General features: G+C 41.4%; 1 protein-coding gene across 1 annotated transcript in view; it reads right to left on the minus strand.

The window, feature by feature from the left end:
- Positions 1–1,752: 1,752 nt before the first annotated feature.
- Positions 1,753–20,046, minus strand: part of LOC124144757 (collagen alpha-2(IV) chain-like) — a 68,874-nt gene continuing 50,580 nt past the window's right edge. The window contains exons 27-41 of the mRNA XM_048398681.1: positions 19,784–19,918; positions 19,345–19,520; positions 18,783–18,846; positions 17,519–17,698; positions 16,828–16,935; positions 14,461–14,532; positions 13,689–13,811; positions 12,483–12,587; positions 11,461–11,595; positions 10,930–11,064; positions 7,630–7,785; positions 6,976–7,092; positions 6,341–6,532; positions 4,610–4,896; positions 1,753–3,105 (exon numbers count right to left, since the gene is read on the minus strand). Coding sequence (XP_048254638.1) covers positions 2,848–3,105; positions 4,610–4,896; positions 6,341–6,532; positions 6,976–7,092; positions 7,630–7,785; positions 10,930–11,064; positions 11,461–11,595; positions 12,483–12,587; positions 13,689–13,811; positions 14,461–14,532; positions 16,828–16,935; positions 17,519–17,698; positions 18,783–18,846; positions 19,345–19,520; positions 19,784–19,918 — 2,243 coding nt within the window. The 3' untranslated portion in view covers positions 1,753–2,847. The remainder of the gene's footprint in view (positions 3,106–4,609; positions 4,897–6,340; positions 6,533–6,975; positions 7,093–7,629; positions 7,786–10,929; positions 11,065–11,460; positions 11,596–12,482; positions 12,588–13,688; positions 13,812–14,460; positions 14,533–16,827; positions 16,936–17,518; positions 17,699–18,782; positions 18,847–19,344; positions 19,521–19,783; positions 19,919–20,046) is intronic.

Genomic DNA, 20,046 nt, shown 5'->3' on the forward strand with positions numbered 1-20,046 from the left:
AGTCTATGTCCACTGAGATATCATGACAGTATTACTAACTCCAAGCCGACCAGTCCTTGTTTTAGCCCCTCAATGCGGCGCCAGGCAGGGTAACAACAAGTCTCATCTCAAAAGGTAAATATTTATGACGGCGGGGATCGAACCCGACCTTCCGCTCTGCGGGCAGATGCTCTACCACTAGACCACTGAGGCCGTCATTTGATGGAAGATATGTCTGAATGACAACATGACTGGTATGTCATTTACAAGGTCATACCAAGGAAACATGGCCCTTGGGTGTCAATGCTTTTCTTCGCCACAGTCATCTATATTATGGCGGCTTGTAAATAGTCACGCCCGTGCCACTTAAACCAGTGGTTGGCAGCATGAGCAGCGATTTGCGCCATCTGCGAACGATGACACACAATTAACCACAGTCAGAGAACCTGGACACTAGATCGAATTAAGTCGCCTCTTACGACAACAAATACATTAACTTTAAATATTATGTCTTATTATTCATATCCTAAATACAATATACATGTAAAGGCTTGAGGCTCTGCAGCTCATCTGATTATAAATTTATGTCAGAAAGTTCATCCAATGTTAATATAAACAAGCAGAACAAATAACTATCCACAATTGAAATGAGATATTTATACATAACTGGCATACTTTGGTGTTCATCTTGATTACAATAAAAAATAATAAGTTGGAATACTGTCAACTTCGTTGTTTACTCTAGTTCAATACCTTTTCTCGATTTGTAAATTTTGGTCTGAGAAAGAATATTACAAAACATACTGTTGTCTAAATAGTGAGTGAGAAGTGTTGACATAATGTGCTACAGATTATAGATTCTTCCTTGGTATAATGTGACAAATGTAGAAACATCAAAAAGGTCAAATCCAGGCCTGGAAACTCACGATCGTAGGCTTTTGGACCATCAGAGGGATGCTACTCTACACAGGACATTGCAGTGCCCTAAACGACTGTACCCCCTATCAAGACAGCACAACCGTTTAGGTAGAGATACATAGGGGCTCAGAGGCCTTACTATTATTTTGTCAGTTTTGGACAGTCCTTTTAGGGTTGTTTTTAAAATCTGGAAGTCCTTGGTTCATGGGCACCACACCGTGCTCGTGGGTTTTAGCTAATATGCTTTTCCCAAGAGGCAACTAGATTGTGTGGTGAGGCTCGATGACTTGGTTGATGCATGATGCATTGTATCCCAATTGCATGGATCGATGCTCATGATGTCAATCACTGGATCGTCTGGTCTAGACTGAATTATTTACAGATATAGCTGGAATATTGCTGAGTGCGGTGTTAAAACAACAACAACAACAACAACCTCCAAATTGCTAAACTTTGACCTGCATGACTTTGGGATTTCCTCCACCAGTTAGTTGACATGCTGTGAGACCCACGGGGTAGAATGGGTCTTCAGCAACCCATGCTTGCCGTAAAAGGCGACTATGCTTGTCATAAAAGGCGACTAACGGGATCAGATGGTCAGACTCGCTGACTTGGTTACAGCAGGTCATCGATCCCAACTGTGTGGATCGATGTCATGCTGTCAATCACTGAATTGTCTGGTCCAGACTCGATTATTTACAGACCGCTGTCATATAGCTGGAATATTGTTGAGTGTGGCGTGAAACAACAAACAAACAAACAAAACAAACATGCTGTGACATAACTGGCATGTGGACCCTGATGTAGCTGCTTATCCTCAGAACTCCAGATACTAATGAAAACAAGACCAAGCAGTATTTGTGTAAAAGACTTTATTGTTCTTATCAAATGTTTGTTCATATATTCATCAATTGTTGATTTCAGAACATTGCACATTATGCCTATTACCTCTAGAAGAACTACTAGAGCAGAGAGGTTGTGATGGTAGAAATTTGGCACTTACGAAACACTATGACTAGGAGAGAAAGAGACAAGAGTGTCAAATCTGTACTATACAATAGAAACGACCATACAAGACCAGCATACAAACGTCATCTATATACATGAGTATTCTATGCCAGAAGAATGCTTCCGAAGAGGACAGAAGCCTGTCAGATGGAATTTTGTGATCCGAGGTATCTAACAAAACTCATCTTCACAGGGGCTTTCAATTTTTCAGACAATGAAAACAATTGACAAATTTGTTTTTAAAAGAAAACACTGAAAAACAGTTTGGCCGGATTTCATTTAAAAGGCATCAGTAGGGTATAAAATGCATGACTATTATTTGGCTGTATTGACAATACATCACAAGAATGCTGCAAACGGGGAACTATAATCCAGAAATACATTAAGTTATGATTGATGGCAGTGACATATTTTATAATCACAGTTGCTGGGATCATAGGACCTCTTTACTTGACAAAGCACATCAGTATTGCTAGTTTCTGACCAACCAGTTGAGTACCTTCAGATAGTTTGAGCATCAGTAATGTTGTTATTGTACAGTTAAAGATTTTCTCATCCTTCGGTGCTTTGCACTGCTTTCCTGTCCAATCTCTCTTACACTAAGTCTGTGCCTTGTCAAGTAAAGAGTTATTCAGGCAATCCCGGACGTAAATAGGTTTCTTATGCGATAATAGAAAATAGAGTAAACTTGAGCATGAAACTCTCACGTCTTCGCCGCAGAAAACATAGCACCATTGAATCAGTTATAAGGCACGAGTTGGCTTGCCCTGGTAGTCAGTTATAAAATTATAGACATCAAAATTGACTTCCATAATAGTACAAACAAAAACATCACATTTTTCATGCCTTTAGGACAAAAGACAAAATTTCCCTTTTCTTGACTCATCAATATCGCCTACATGTTTTACAATACTATGAACAAGAGACCATATTATGACCATCTCACACATTTTTGATGCAAACTTGACACCTACTAACTCTAGTCCGGAGGTTTCCTGCTTTAAGTGTTTGTGAACGTGGTGAACTAAATTGTTCATTTAATTCTATAGTAGTGAGCCAGAAGCTGTATTTATTAGCAAAGTAATGACAAGTGCCACGAGCACCGTTACATTCGATGAATGGAGTGGCTCGGAAGTCTTCAAGGCAACTGCCAGGGCTGGAGAGAGACTGGCCACCGCCGCCAGGACCAGCTGCTGTGTGCTGGAACAACAGATATACATTGTGTTAATACTCAACACGGATATACATTGTGTTAATACTCGACACAGATATACATTGTGTAAATACTCGACACGGATATACATTGCATTAATGCTTGACACGGATATATATTGTGTTAATACTCGACACGGATATACATTGTGTTAATACTTGACACAGTTATACATTGTGTTAATACTCAACACGGATATACATTGAGTTAATACTCGACACAGATATACATTGTGTTAATACTCGACACAGATATACATTGTGTTAATACTCGACACAAATATACATTGTGTTAATACTCGAACAGATATACATTGTGTAAATACTCAACACAGATATACATTGTGTTAACACTCGACACAGATTTACATTGTGTTAATACTCAAGACAAATATACATTGTGTTAACACTCACCACGGATATACATTGTGTTAATACTCAACACTGATATACATTGCGTTAATACTTGACACAGATATACATTGTGTTAATACTTGACACAGATATACATTGTGTTAATACTCAACACAGATATCGTTGTGTTAATACTCAACAGAGATATACATTGTGTTAATATATGACACAGATATATATTGTGTTAATACTTGACTCAGATATATATTGTTTTAACACTCAACATGGATATACATTGTGTTAATACTTGAGTCCATTCCATAAAGTTATTGTTATCAACGTAACTCATAGTCTTAGGACTGTCCCTGTGCTACTATCACCTTTTGGAGCGGGGCTCTGCACCACGAAGCTTACAATCTCAATGCCCTAAGACATAATTTGGGGGATTCATTGCAAGATCATCGCAAAACAATGCCATGTGATGTCAGCCTAGCAACAGGGTTGCTGGGGTCATCGAGCGTGCATAAGCTCCTCTCAGTGATCTATCATTACTATGCGCAATGTCATTGAATAAGCTGAGGGATGTTGGGAGTTTTCAATATTTGTTAGTGACACTTGTTCCGCAGTACATGAGCACATGCTTTGGGATTACACAATGTGTAATACAGTGTATGTTTATTGAATGGTTGAGCTCTTCATGGGGGAGTAATAAATTGTGTTAATACTCGACAGAGATATACATTGTGTTAATATTTGACACAGATATATATTGTGTTAATAGACAATATGGATATACATTGTGTTAATACTCGACACACATACAGAAGCATACACGAGTAAGTAATTTGAATCTTACAAGCTACTCTCAACTATTCTACATATTGGACAATAATGATTTACTGACATTAGAAATTATTTTCTTAAGTAATGATATTATCAATCAGATCAACCACTAAAGGTTAGTGCATTAAAGCTGTCTTAGGAAAGAATAGGAAAATAATGATATTTAAATAAAACTATGATTCTAATGTACATGTTTGATAACTGAATAAAAGTCTCATCAATGGCATAGAAGTTCAGAAAAAGAAGTTAGCAATATTTCTTTCAGAAATCAGTTTCTGGACACTGATAAACTTACCATGGCAAAACTGTAACCTATCCAGAGGCCATTCCATCCATTTGGACAATCTGGTATCTGAAGCGTTTGACTGTGGACGGCGATCACATTAGCGGGAGCATCGCACACAACACAGCGACTGATATATGGACGGATTTCTCCCTCAGCTACAGGCATCATGGGAATAGGGGCAGTTGTTGAGAGCCAGTAGGACCTGTCATTTCTGCTGGCGTAGTTGCAAACGTTATCTACGTTGCAGAACAAGAAAGGCATGGTGCTGAAACGAGGCATGCAGGACCCGGCCCATCCTGAAAATCAAGAAAAACATTGAGTTGATAACCAAAAAGTTGGATTAAATATGAAACTAACAACTCAAAGATGCACAAGCAACTATTTTTTCACTCATGACCATATGTTGTTTGTAAACAATGTACTATATAGTTACACTTTTTGAAACTTAACCTTTATAAATGATCTGTCCTTATCTTTGTTTGCTTGTTTGTTGTTTAACGCTGCACTCAGCAATATTCCAGCTATATGACGGCAGTCTGTAAATGATCGAGTCTGGACCAGACAATCCAGTGACAGACATCATGACTGTCCTAATCTGAACTGACCAAGTAGCTGAACAAATAGTGCAGCTTCATCGTCAGTAAACAATCATTTTTTTCTGATTGATGGGCATCAACAGTTGACTGAATCTTTCATAACATATATCGTTGAGTACCCTATTTTCGACCGACCCCTATTTTCAAACAGCCATATTGATAGTGATTTGTCGCATTGTAACGAGAGGTGTGATGTCAGAACATTCCGTCATCATTCAGAATTTTGGTGCCCTTGTCATGATGAAAAGGAAGAGTGGAATAGTGTGAACACCATAATTTGACAAGTATTTATATTTTGTGAATAGGTTTCAAACTTTCAATCACTGTTTGTGTTTACAAAACGACCTGCAAGAATTATGTTGAGAACTGTGAGCCAAAACATATCTGTTCATACGTGGAAACACTGCTAAAGTACCAAACCAATCAGTTGTTTCGAAGTTTACAGACAGGGAAATGGAGATCATGACATTTATCAAGGACTTTCTTTTGTTTCGGAAAGTAGCTGAATTCTATCTTTAAAGAAATCACCTACTGTTATGAACCAGAATTTGAGTTTTGATTCACTCATCCCTCGAAATATCAGCAATGCCATCTTAACTGTTTGAAAATAGGGTACATCAGGATATAGCTGACGAGCAAACACGCAACTGCTCTTTTAACTTTAATTCTTTAAAGATGATCACCTACCGGTTGCATTACTCCACATATTCAACTGCAAAAATCAACTAAATATTCCTATGATAAAGAATTGCCGTCAATCTTTTTTTGCATTTATGGAGGCATAAATGCAAAAACAGATTGAGGTCAATACTTAATAAATATGTCAACAATGATAACTTCACAGACAGCTTATTTAATCATTAATGCAAAACAGCAATCATTAACACCAATAAGAAATCTGGGACATAGCTTAGAACAATAACGCAACACAAGCCCTGCACTGATTTTCAACCAATCAGATGTCAACACACACTCCCATTTGATTTTAGAGGACAGTATATGTTTATACACCACAGGCTCCAGATGAGGGCATCATCTGCACATCACAACATTGTAGCCACCAAGTCCTCGTAAAGTCAGATGGCCCTTTCTACCCCGGAGCTGATACAGGAACCCTCTGCTATCTGTGAAGAAGCTGTCTCACCTAAGTCTTGGTGGTGTGACTTTTCATTTCCTTCAATGTAGAGCAAGCTGTAACCATCCCACATCTGGGCTTGACCACGTGGGCAGCTGGGTACTTCCTGGGACTGGGAGTGGCGCACCAGGAGGAAGCCGGTGGGTGGGGAGCGGCCGGGCAGACCCCGGTCACCAGGCTGGCCAGATGGACCACGCTGACCTTCAGACGAGAGAGTTCAGGTTTTACAATAGTCAGGTATACCATACAAACAACGTGTACCAATGTTTTATTTCTGTATCATTTTTCAAAAAGTAAGGGATCCTGATTAACCTGTGGATATTTTCACTGAAATAGTGTGCTCAGTCTTCACTACTAAAAAATATCCCACAAAATGTTCAGGAAATTGTTTTGTTCAGTGTACACGTTTTGCAAAAAAATGGGATGATAACTACCGAGGTTAATGTTGCCTATAATAAAACAAACATTCTGGAAATAACTTCACTCTTTTTAAGTGAGTGAGTGAGTGAGCACAGTTTTATGCCACTTTCAGCAATATTCCAGTAATATCATATTGAAGGATGCAAGAACTTTGTCATCATGAGAGGACATTGTAACACTGCCACCTCCCTGTTTTCAATACTAGCATCAGTAATTAGGATTACCTGGTGTTCCTGCAGTACCGGGCAGACCATCCAGACCTCGCAGACCAGAGTTACCACGTTCTCCCTTGAATCCAGGCAGACCACTTGGACCAGGCTCACCAGGAATACCAGGAGATCCTGAAAATCAGGTCATAATGTTTGTTGAAAAATGTCATGTCTTAACACTATTCCAGCATTTTGTGTCCTCTCTGTGCAATGTGCCATGTATAAAAAACCTGCATCTGCCTTAGCAAAGAGAAAAACACAAGGAGGAACATCTAACATTTATGTTCCTCTCGGCTGTACGTGTACATCAGTAGGAAATCAAAAACTAGTCCCAAAGCAAAGAATGTTATTTTTTCACAACTGTGTGTTTGTTTGTTGTTTAATGCAGCATATTCCTGCTATATGACAACTGCCTATATATAACCTGAAGCTTTGTCTTGACTGCTGTATCCTAAAATATCTAGACAGGACAATCAAGTGATTGATATAAGGATCCACAACTCTGTGTTACAATGACACTTCACCCAGTCTGATCACTGGAACATTTAGTGGGCTCACACGACCTGTCCTACCACAGGATCCTCCACAAACGTACTAAATCAAGAAAATAGTTATTCCAAAATAACATATGTATTTGACCATTACATTAGAACAAGCAGTCTCTCTTACCAGGGCGTCCTGGTTCTCCCTTTGGTCCGGACAGACCTGGCAGACCATTAAGACCAGGGTCTCCCTTGTATCCTCGATCTCCTTTAGGAAGTTGTTCGTAATTCACAACACCGGGCAAACCAGGCTCTCCCTTCAAACCAAAGCCACCAGGCTGACCTAAAAAAGGACAAGTAAAAGTATGCTAAAGTTAAGGGTTGACATTCCAACAAACTACTTTTCAGTCATTGTTAACATATTTTGCAGTGTATGAAGTGTATCAACATAATATCAACACCACTGACTAAACAAGCTCAATAATAACATAGAACTGCATAGACCAGACAGACCAGGCAGTGAACTGCAGCAGTGTATATGAATAGTAACTAACCAGGTGCTCCATCCAGACCAGACAGACCAGGCAGAGAACTGCAGCAGTGTATATGAATAGTAACTAACCAGGTGCTCCATCCAGACCAGACAGAGAACTGCAGCAGTGTATATGAATAGTAACTAACCAGGTGCTCCATCCAGACCAGACAGACCAGACAGAGAACTGCAGCAGTGTATATGAATAGTAACTAACCAGGTGCTCCATCCAGACTGGACAGACCAGGCAGAGAACTGCAGCAGTGTATATGAATAGTAACTAACCAGGTGCTCCATCCAGACCGGACAGACCAGACAGAGAACTGCAGCAGTGTATATGAATAGTAACTAACCAGGTGCTCCATCCAGACCAGACAGACCAGGCAGAGAACTGCAGCAGTGTATATGAATAGTAACTAACCAGGTGCTCCATCCAGACCAGACAGACCAGGCAAAGAACTGCAGCAGTGTATATGAATAGTAACTAACCAGGTGGTCCATCCAGACCAGACAGACCAGACAGACCAGGCAGAGAACTGCAGCAGTGTATATGAATAGTAACTAACCAGGTGCTCCATCCAGACCGGACAGACCAGGCAGAGAACTGCAGCAGTGTATATGAATAGTAACTAACCAGGTGCTCCATCCAGACCAGACAGACCAGGCAAAGAACTGCAGCAGTGTATATGAATAGTAACTAACCAGGTGCTCCATCCAGACCGGACAGACCAGGCAGAGAACTGCAGCAGTGTATATGAATAGTAACTAACCAGGTGCTCCATCCAGACCAGACAGACCAGGCAGAGAACTGCAGCAGTGTATATGAATAGTAACTAACCAGGTGCTCCATCCAGACCAGACAGACCAGGCAGAGAACTGCAGCAGTGTATATGAATAGTAACTAACCAGGTGCTCCATCCAGACCAGACAGACCAGACAGAGAACTGCAGCAGTGTATATGAATAGTAACTAACCAGGTGCTCCATCCAGACTGGACAGACCAGGCAGAGAACTGCAGCAGTGTATATGAATAGTAACTAACCAGGTGCTCCATCCAGACCGGACAGACCAGACAGAGAACTGCAGCAGTGTATATGAATAGTAACTAACCAGGTGCTCCATCCAGACCAGACAGACCAGGCAGAGAACTGCAGCAGTGTATATGAATAGTAACTAACCAGGTGCTCCATCCAGACCAGACAGACCAGGCAAAGAACTGCAGCAGTGTATATGAATAGTAACTAACCAGGTGGTCCATCCAGACCAGACAGACCAGACAGACCAGGCAGAGAACTGCAGCAGTGTATATGAATAGTAACTAACCAGGTGCTCCATCCAGACCGGACAGACCAGGCAGAGAACTGCAGCAGTGTATATGAATAGTAACTAACCAGGTGCTCCATCCAGACCAGACAGACCAGGCAGAGAACTGCAGCAGTGTATATGAATAGTAACTAACCAGGTGCTCCATCCAGACCAGACAGACCAGGCAGAGAACTGCAGCAGTGTATATGAATAGTAACTAACCAGGTGCTCCATCCAGACCAGACAGACCAGACAGAGAACTGCAGCAGTGTATATGAATAGTAACTAACCAGGTGCTCCATCCAGACTGGACAGACCAGGCAGAGAACTGCAGCAGTGTATATGAATAGTAACTAACCAGGTGCTCCATCCAGACCGGACAGACCAGACAGAGAACTGCAGCAGTGTATATGAATAGTAACTAACCAGGTGCTCCATCCAGACCAGACAGACCAGGCAGAGAACTGCAGCAGTGTATATGAATAGTAACTAACCAGGTGCTCCATCCAGACCAGACAGACCAGGCAAAGAACTGCAGCAGTGTATATGAATAGTAACTAACCAGGTGCTCCATCCAGACCAGACAGACCAGACAGACCAGGCAGAGAACTGCAGCAGTGTATATGAATAGTAACTAACCAGGTGCTCCATCCAGACCGGACAGACCAGGCAGAGAACTGCAGCAGTGTATATGAATAGTAACTAACCAGGTGCTCCATCCAGACCAGACAGACCAGGCAAAGAACTGCAGCAGTGTATATGAATAGTAACTAACCAGGTGCTCCATCCAGACCGGACAGACCAGGCAGAGAACTGCAGCAGTGTATATGAATAGTAACTAACCAGGTGCTCCATCCAGACCAGACAGACCAGGCAGAGAACTGCAGCAGTGTATATGAATAGTAACTAACCAGGTGCTCCATCCAGACCAGACAGACCAGGCAGAGAACTGCAGCAGTGTATATGAATAGTAACTAACCAGGTGCTCCATCCAGACCGGACAGACCAGGCAGAGAACTGCAGCAGTGTATATGAATAGTAACTAACCAGGTGCTCCATCCAGACCAGACAGACCAGGCAAAGAACTGCAGCAGTGTATATGAATAGTAACTAACCAGGTGCTCCATCCAGACCGGACAGACCAGGCAGAGAACTGCAGCAGTGTATATGAATAGTAACTAACCAGGTGCTCCATCCAGACCAGACAGACCAGGCAGAGAACTGCAGCAGTGTATATGAATAGTAACTAACCAGGTGCTCCATCCAGACCAGACAGACCAGGCAGAGAACTGCAGCAGTGTATATGAATAGTAACTAACCAGGTGCTCCATCCAGACCAGGCAGAGAACTGCAGCAGTGTATATGAATAGTAACTAACCAAGTGCTCCATCCAGACCAGACAGACCAGGCAGAGAACTGCAGCAGTGTATATGAATAGTAACTAACCAGGTGCTCCTTCCAGACCAGACAGACCAGGCAGAGAACTGCAGCAGTGTATATGAATAGTAACTAACCAGGTGCTCCATCCAGACCAGACAGACCAGGCAGAGAACTGCAGCAGTGTATATGAATAGTAACTAACCAGGTGCTCCATCCAGACCGGACAGACCAGGCAGAGAACTGCAGCAGTGTATATGAATAGTAACTAACCAGGTGCTCCATCCAGACCAGACAGACCAGGCAGACCACCCTCTCCCTTTGGTCCCAGGAGTCCAGGAAGACCAGGAAGACCACCGTCTCCCTTCTGACCGGAGATGCCAGGGAGTCCAGGCAAGCCAGAGTTACCTGAATGAAAGGTCATTGAGAATTCAATTGAGATTCAATATGGTTACATTTTTCATGTACAACATCACAAGCTACTAAGGCTACAAAGTGTTTACTACAATTTGATATCCCAAAATATCATCAATGTATTACGTACAGGAAGATAAGGCACACACCAAACATGAAAACTTGACTGATCATGATTACAATCTGCTGCCTAATGAAATGGTGCATCTGCCTTCCGCTAAAGCGTCCTATGCATCAAGTACAGTTAATCAATCCACCCTGTTAGGTACTTTGAAACTTATTTTGTCCAAAAACTATACTGTTAATGGTTCAAATCTTCAAAAGAAAAGGCAAATGACATAAAGAGGTAATACTCGTTTATATGAAAAATAAAACCACGAAGAAACGTACCCTTGGATCCAGAAAGACCAGGAAGTCCATCACGTCCTTGCTCTCCGGGGAATCCAGATTGTCCACGGTCACCCTTGAGGCCAGGTAAACCAGGCAGACCATCACTTCCAGACTGACCACGATCTCCAGGCAGACCTGGGCAGCAACAAGAAATCATAAATCATCACCTTATATTTCAAATGAAATCTGTTGAAACACAAAACAGAACACAGGGTTTCATAATTTTTTATTTTCTAGGAGTGTCATCCAAAATGTCATGAAGCTATTTTTCAAATTTGGTCATTATAGGGAAGTCTGTCCTATAAACAGATGATGAAATGATTTTCCTATTGCTATTTTTCTTAAGGAAAATCACAGCTCAAACAAAATGGAAGCCACAGTTGCAATGAAGGGGTACTATGATAAGGCCAGTTGGCAGTCCACAAAAGCAAAATCAAGTTGTTTGTCTAAAAACTCAAACTTTATCATGTATGTCAATCTAGCAGTTAATGAGGAACTTATTGACACCAAGAAAATGTGTCAGTTTCACACAGGTCACTAATGACACCAAGACAATGTCTCAGTTTCACACAGGTCACTAATGACACCGAGACAATGTCTCAGTTTCACACAGGTCACTAATGACAGCAAGACAATGTCTCAGTTTCACACAGGTCACTAATGACACCAAGACAATGTCTCAGTTTCACACAGGTCACTAATGACACCAAGACAATGTCTCAGTTTCACAAAGGTCATGAGTGAGTGAGTGAGCTGGGTTTTAACATCTCTTTTAACAGTTTTCCAGTTATATCACAGCGTGTCAGCTTAATGTGGGAGGAAAGCCTGAAGTGATGCAGGTCTCAGATATTTACCACTTTGGTGAAACCCACGAGCACAGGTATGGTGCTGACAAACCTAGAAAGGTAATCGGGGTAAACCAGGATTCGAACCCAAAATCATAGGTTTCTCTGCAAAGCGAATTGTGGCCCCTTAGAAGACCATAGTCCCTCTTTAAACATCATAATTTAATTAACACTGACCAGATCGTCCAGGTAGTCCAGACTCTCCCTTAAGTCCAGGAAGACCGTCGGTGGATTGTCCTGGATCTCCCTTCACACCAGGCAGACCATCCAGTCCAGGCATACCTGCAACATAAGAAGTCGTCAGCTACCTACTGGCTCAACATCACCTCCATTACACGTACCAAGCTAGGGACATCATCCATTACATGACCGTCATGAAATCATTCAAATATGAAAGGGTGAAATTCTTGATAACAAGACCTGGGTCCATTGGGTTACTTTACCTATCATGTGTATCCTTGGACAAGTCTGAAGAATTGCTGTGTAAAACGTCTGAGCGTTGGGATTATTGCTGAATGCTGCATCAGCAATTTTGCAGCTAATTGCAACATTTGTTTGTTTGTTTGCCGCCCTCAGCAATATTCAAGCTATATGAAAGCAGTCTGTAAATAATCAAGCCTGGACCAGACAATCCAGTGATTGACATCATGACCATCGATCCACGTAATTGGGATACAATGACATGCATCAACCAAGTCAGCGAGTCTGACCATCCGATCCCGTTTGTAGCCTCTTACGACAAGCAAAGTCACCTTTCAGGGCAAGCATGGGTTGCTGAAAACCTATTCTACCCCAGATCTTGTACATACCATTTCTGTATCCAACTAACCTTCATGTATTAAGTGAAACATGATCTATTTCTCCGCCAACCTTCATATATTAGGTGAAAAAAAGGTTATTACGAGAGTGTGTTTTGGGGATGGTAAATATCCTGTATTTGGAATAAATACTAAATAGTCAGCTCGCCTTAACCATCCCCAAAAACACAAGCGTGATCACCTCTTTATCATATAATGTCACTCTCCAATTCTGTACTCAAAAATCTCTTCCTGTCTCTCACAAACATTACCTAAACATTGCAAATCTTCCTTCAGAATATTAGACTATTCTTTTGATAATGATAGCAATTATCCCGATAGTTTTTCAATTGCCAAATGACAAAGGTGACGCCATGTATATTTATAAACAGTGAAAGTAGTCAATAATGAACAATTGACATTTGCATCTCTATCCATGTATGACCCAAACTTATGACGTTTTTATTCGTTGGCTTTATCCTGCTGAGAAACCTACCCATTATATGATAAATACAATCTATCTGTGTACTCCATCCACATTACTGAAACATTCACAAAATATACACACAAAGTAAGATTTTCTCACCTGGATCTCCCTTGAGTCCTGGTCGTCCATCATTGCCAGGTCCTCCCAAACGTCCAGGCTCTCCCTTCAGACCCTGTGTGGAGCGTCCAGGAAGACCAGGAGGGCCGGCCGGGCCATCCAAACCTACAATGTACGTCACAAGTTTGGTTGTTTGTTTGTTGTTTAACGCCGCACTCAGCAATATTACAACCATATGATGGTGGTCTGTAAATGATCGAGTCTGGACTAGACAATCCAGTGATTGACCTCATGAGCATCGATCCATGCAATTGGGATCCAATGAAATGCATTAACCAGGTCAGTGAGCATGACCACCCGATCCCGTTAGTCGCCTCTTACGACAAGCAAAGTCTCCGTTTGGGGCAAGCATGGGTTGCTGAAGACCTATTCTACCCCGGATCTTCACGGGTCGTATGTCCCAAGTATACAAACTGTAACTACTTTCCCTTCAGGAAAATTATTGCCATGAGATTTACAAGAACTTGAAATATACCAGTTATTCCTACTGTTCTAGCCAAAGTAGTCCACATATGTCGACATGAATCAAAATATAACCAGTCAATTTCCAGTATCATGTAGGAATGAAATATTATCAGTACTATCGACTGATAAGCGTGAGGGTTTGTTCCCCAATGTCTGCCTAGGTGATATTTAGTCTATACTCACAAAATGTGATCACAACATTTTATAGTAAACAATTCAAAGTGCAATAATCTATATAACACTGATATAAAGCAGTTAGAAAGTTGGCAGAGGGAAGTGTACAACATACCTCTCTCTCCTGGTTGTCCAGACTGACCGGGAAGTCCGTCCAGACCGGGGAATCCGGACTCACCCTTCTCTCCTGGACACAGAAAGCACAGATTGTAACGTCATCACACTGCTCATAGTAAGAACTTTATATGTGATTGATTATATATCATCCTGATATATTTGTTTGTTGTTTAACGCCGCAATATTACAGCTATATGATGGCGGTCTGTAAATAATCTAGTCTGGACCAGACAATCCAGTGATTGATATCATGAGCATCAATCCACACAATTAGGATGCAATGACATGCAACAACCACGTCAGCGAGCCTGACCACCCGATCCCGTTAGTCGCCTATTACGACAAGCATAGTCGCCATTTACAGCAAGCATGACCCTGATAAAGCCAGCACCTCTTATATTACGCTATTACATGTAAGTGTTTACAATTCATATTCACATGACTGCCGTGATAGTGCTAGAATATTGTTAAATGTAGCCTTACAGCCCACTCACTCAAATGTATGGCAAACATGGTGACAGTCAGGACTGATGTATTCACTCACTCACTCACTCACTCAAATGTATGGCAATAGTTGTGACAGTAAGGACTGAGGCACTCACTCACTCAATCACTTACTCACTCATTCACTCAAATGTATGGTAAAAGTGGTAACAGTAAGGACTCACTCACTCACTTGTGTGGCAATAGTGGTAACAGTAAGGACTCACTCACTCACTTGTGTGGCAATAGTGGTGACAGTAAGGACTCACTCACTCACTCACATGTATGGCAATAGTGGTAACAGTAAGGACTCACTCACTCACTCACATGTATGGCAATAGTGGTAACAGTAAGGACTCACTCACTCACATGTATGGCAATAGTGGTAACAGTAAGGACTCACTCACTCACTCACATGTATGGCAATAGTGGTAACAGTAAGGACTCACTCCCTCACTCACATGTATGGCAATAGTGGTAACAGTAAGGACTCACTCACTCACTCACATGTATGGCAATAGTGGTAACAGTAAGGACTCCCTCACTCACATGTATGGCAATAGTAGTGACAGTAAGGACTCACTCACTCACATGTATGGCAATAGTGGTGACAGTAAGGACTCACTCACTCACATGTATGGCAATAGTGGTAACAGTAAGGACTCACTCACTCACATGTATGGCAATAGTAGTGACAGTAAGGAGTCACTCACTCACTCACTCACATGTATGGCAATAGTGGTAACAGTAAGGACTCACTCACTCACATGTATGGCAATAGTAGTGACAATAAGGACTCACTCACTCACATGTATAGCAATAGTGGTGACAGTAAGGACTCACTCACTCACATGTATGGCAATAGTGGTAACAGTAAGGACTCACTCACTCACTCACATGTATGGCAATAGTGGTAAAGGTAAGGACTCCCTCACTCACATGTATGGAAATAGTGGTAACAGTAATGACTCACTCACTAACATGTGTTGCAATAGTGGTAACAGTAAGGACTCACTCACTCACACATCTATGGCAATAGTGGTGACAGTAAGGACTCACTCACTCACTAACATGTATAGCAATAGTGGTGACAGTAAGGACTCACTCACTCACTCACTCACTCACATGTATGGCAATAGTGGTAACAGTAAGGACTCACTCACTCACTCACTCACACATTTTTGGCAATAGTGGTAACAGTAAGGACTCACTCACTCACTCACATGTATGGCAATAGTCGTAACAGTAAGGACTCACTCATTCACATGTATGGCAATAGTGGTAACAGTAAGGACTCACTCACTCACATGTATGGCAATAGTGGTAACAGTAAGGACTCACTCACTCACATGTATGGCAATAGTGGTAACAGTAAGGACTCACTCACTCACATGTATGGCAATAGTTGTGACAGTAAGGACTCACTCACTCACTCACATGTATGGCAATAGTGGAAACAGTAAGGACTCACTCCCTCACTCACATGTATGGCAATAGTGGAAACAATAAGGACTCACTCATTCACATGTATGGCAATAGTGGTAACAGTAAGGACTCACTCACTCACATGTATGGCAATAGTGGTGACAGTAAGGACTCACTCACTCACTCACTCACATGTATGGCAATAGTGGTAACAGTAAGGACTCACTCACTCACTCACTCACTCACTCACATGTATGGCAATAGTGGTGACAGTAAAAATTCACTCACTCACATGTATGGCAATAGTGGTGACAGTAAGGACTCACTTACTCACTCACATGTATGGCAATAGTGGTGTCAGTAAGGACTCACTCACTCACTCACTCACTCAAATGGACTGACTACAAAGAGCTTTCCTGTTTGTGACATTATCCATGCTAAAGAAAGATTCACATACCCGGGGCTCCGGGCAGACCAGACAGACCAGGTGATCCTTTAGCTCCAGACAAACCTGGGAGACCAGGCAGACCAGAGTCACCGACATCTCCCTTAAGTCCAGGAAGACCTAAAAAGATAAATGAGTTACCATGGTAACTGTCCATACTTCACATGAAGCACAAATGTTTTATGTTGATCTCATGCTACACAACGTGAACCTGAAGGATAAAAACCCGAGTGTAAGTGTTTCCTCTTACTTATAAACCGAAAAAAGAAACGTAAAACAACACTTATCAATATGTTAATGTTTCAAACATACAATGTATTTTACATGAACCTTAGGAACCGGGCATAAAATATCTGTTGCTGGCGTACGGTACCGGTACTTGAAAAAGACATGCTTAAAAGCATAGTGATTTATCAGCACCTCTGTAGCCTAGTGGTACACTCACTGGGCTACAGATATGAAGATTGCATTTTAAATCCGCGGAGATATAAGGACAATTTCATTAGATTGTGTTAAAATGCATTACAATAATTTACTGGGAACCGATATCAGGTGAGATGAGCTGAAATTGGATTTAATGTCGCATTATTGCACTTATAGTCCGATAATCGGTAGGTCCTCCCTGCTCATAGGTCATTGTGTAATTACTTCATGTTACTACAAAGTGACACTGTAATGGTAGTCCACATGCATCTGTGTTTACCTGGCTCTCCATCCCGTCCATTGAATCCCCTCTCTCCCTTAGGACCAGGCAAACCAGGCAGGCCAGGCCGCCCATCAAGACCCCCATCACCCTTGAGGCCAGAAGTTCCTGGCAGGCCAGGCAGACCAGACTCTCCCTTGTTACCAGGAGCTCCAGGCAGGCCGGGAAGACCAGAGTTTCCTACAATCAAAATGTCAGTACATTGTCACAAATCAAGTAATTTGTTTTTTGAGGTATAACGCCAGAATTATGGAATTATAAGAAGAACGGAGATGTGATCAATAGACTTTTAGCCATGTGGGTTTCTCTATCATAAATACCTCGTATTGAGAATTAAAAACATATTACGTGAGTCTTTTGTGAGCATAATACATATTTCATATTCCTAATATATATTTATGATATGGCAACACAAAAGGGTCATAATTTCTGTATCATAAATGGTTTCATTCTGAACATAATAGATGTTTAAGACGTAACTTTACTCCACGAAGTAACTTCAGAAATTATGTATGAATACAACGTTGTATGAATACAATTTTTTAGTGAACCGCCCAACTTATCCTACCGTGACAAATGACTTGCAGCCAAATTTGTTGCCCTATTTCAATGACACATGTTGAAACCCACATCTAAGAATATTAGGAACATAACTTAACAGTTTCTTGAGAATTTAAGATTGCAATGATGTATTGAACGTGAAAGTAGTGGCTGCTGGCAACCTCATCAGCATATGTATTTGTTTTTTGGATTGCTTTATCATATCAATAACATAATCATAAGAATATTTGTAACATTTACAGGTAAATGTTGATAAAACCATTACAGGAATTACAAGTTACTACCTTGTCTTTATACAAATGTGGGCAAAATCTTAACACAAAAAGACTTCTTGTCTTCAAACATAATGTTTACAATTACTGAATTTTACCGTATGAGTATAGTGCACACCCAAGCATAATGCACATTCCAATCTAAGGGATTCAGTATTTTGGAGAATTTTTTTGTGTGAGTATTATGCGCAGAAAAAGATTACACCATACCCATTCAGTGATAATATATTCCAATATCTTGTTATTTTAGTTGCAGCATTTACTATATACATGTATATTTAAATAATAATAACCAGTCATCATCGAGGCTCCCTTCAAAACGTCAAAACTCATTATGGCGTGTGTAATGCGCAGCCCTTTCCACACAGCTGTGGGTTTTTTTCAAACAGTGTGCACTATACTCTAGAAAATATGGTATGTAGATGACGTACCTTTCATTCCAGACAGACCATCTCTTCCAGGCTGGCCAGAGCGACCATCAAGACCAGGCTGTCCCTACACATGACCAAAATACAATCATAACGAGTTAGGAAACACTTATCAGTGGAGATATATGCATCATCTATGAGCCTGTGCTTTTGCAAAATGTAATGACAAATTCCAACCTGAAATTCATCTGGTACATCTTAATGTTATATCTACAGTCATTAATATTGGGACCCATGAAGATCTGGGGTAAAATAGGTCTTCAGCAACCCATGCTTGCTGTAAAAGGTGACTATGCTTGTCATAAGACGTGAAAAATGGGATCGGCCGGTCAAGCTCGCTGCCTTGGTTGATGCATGTCATCGTATCCCTATTACGTGGATTGATGCTCATGATGTCAATCCAGACTCGATTATTTACTGACTGCCGTCATATAGCTGGAATAGTGCTGAGAACGGCATTAAACAACAAACAAACATACATTTATATTCGATTTAGATTGCTGATATACCGATTACCGATATTATAGGAGAAAATACAAGCTTATCATATGGTGGGAATGCATACCCTCTCTCCCTTGAGGCCAGGGAAGCCTACAGGTCCAGGATTTCCCTTTGGTCCTGACAGACCAGGGAGTCCAGGTTCTCCGTCACGGCCAGACACGCCGGGCTCACCGTCTCTGCCAGGCAGGCCGATACCAGGCTCGCCAGGGTTTCCCTTTTCTCCAGACAGACCAGGCAGACCTTCAAACAAGTCCGCACAGTTAAACTATGTAGTCTCTCTGTATCAGTTTGGATTGTCTGGATAGAAATTTCCTGGGAACCCTCAAAAATCAAAGTTTTATATTCACATTTAGATAAAAGCAATTGTCTCTCTAATTGGAATTATAACAGTATACAATATAACAGATTGTGTGTTATATCCCACTTGTAATATCTGGGGTTGAATATAGCTTAGCAAGTTGTTTGTATGGATTTTAACAGGATTGTAATTATTGGAAGCCCACCATCCTGTCCACGTTCGCCAGATAATCCAGGTAGACCATCTTCACCCCGGTCACCAGGAAGTCCAGGCAGTGCTGCCTCACCAGCGTCTCCCTTCAGACCAGGCAGACCAGGCAGACCACCGTTGCCCTTAGGTCCTGAAACAAACAGGCACCTACTGTCAAACACAAGCAGCATTAGAACATATTAATCACTCTTTTTTCATAGTCAGCAAGGTGCTACCTCTGAACTTATTATCTTTAACTAAATATGAACATGTCACATA

The sequence above is a fragment of the Haliotis rufescens genome, unplaced genomic scaffold (assembly GCF_023055435.1).
Source record: "Haliotis rufescens isolate VD_foot unplaced genomic scaffold, xgHalRufe1.0.p SCAF_180, whole genome shotgun sequence".
Taxonomy (NCBI): Eukaryota; Metazoa; Mollusca; class Gastropoda; order Lepetellida; family Haliotidae; genus Haliotis; species Haliotis rufescens.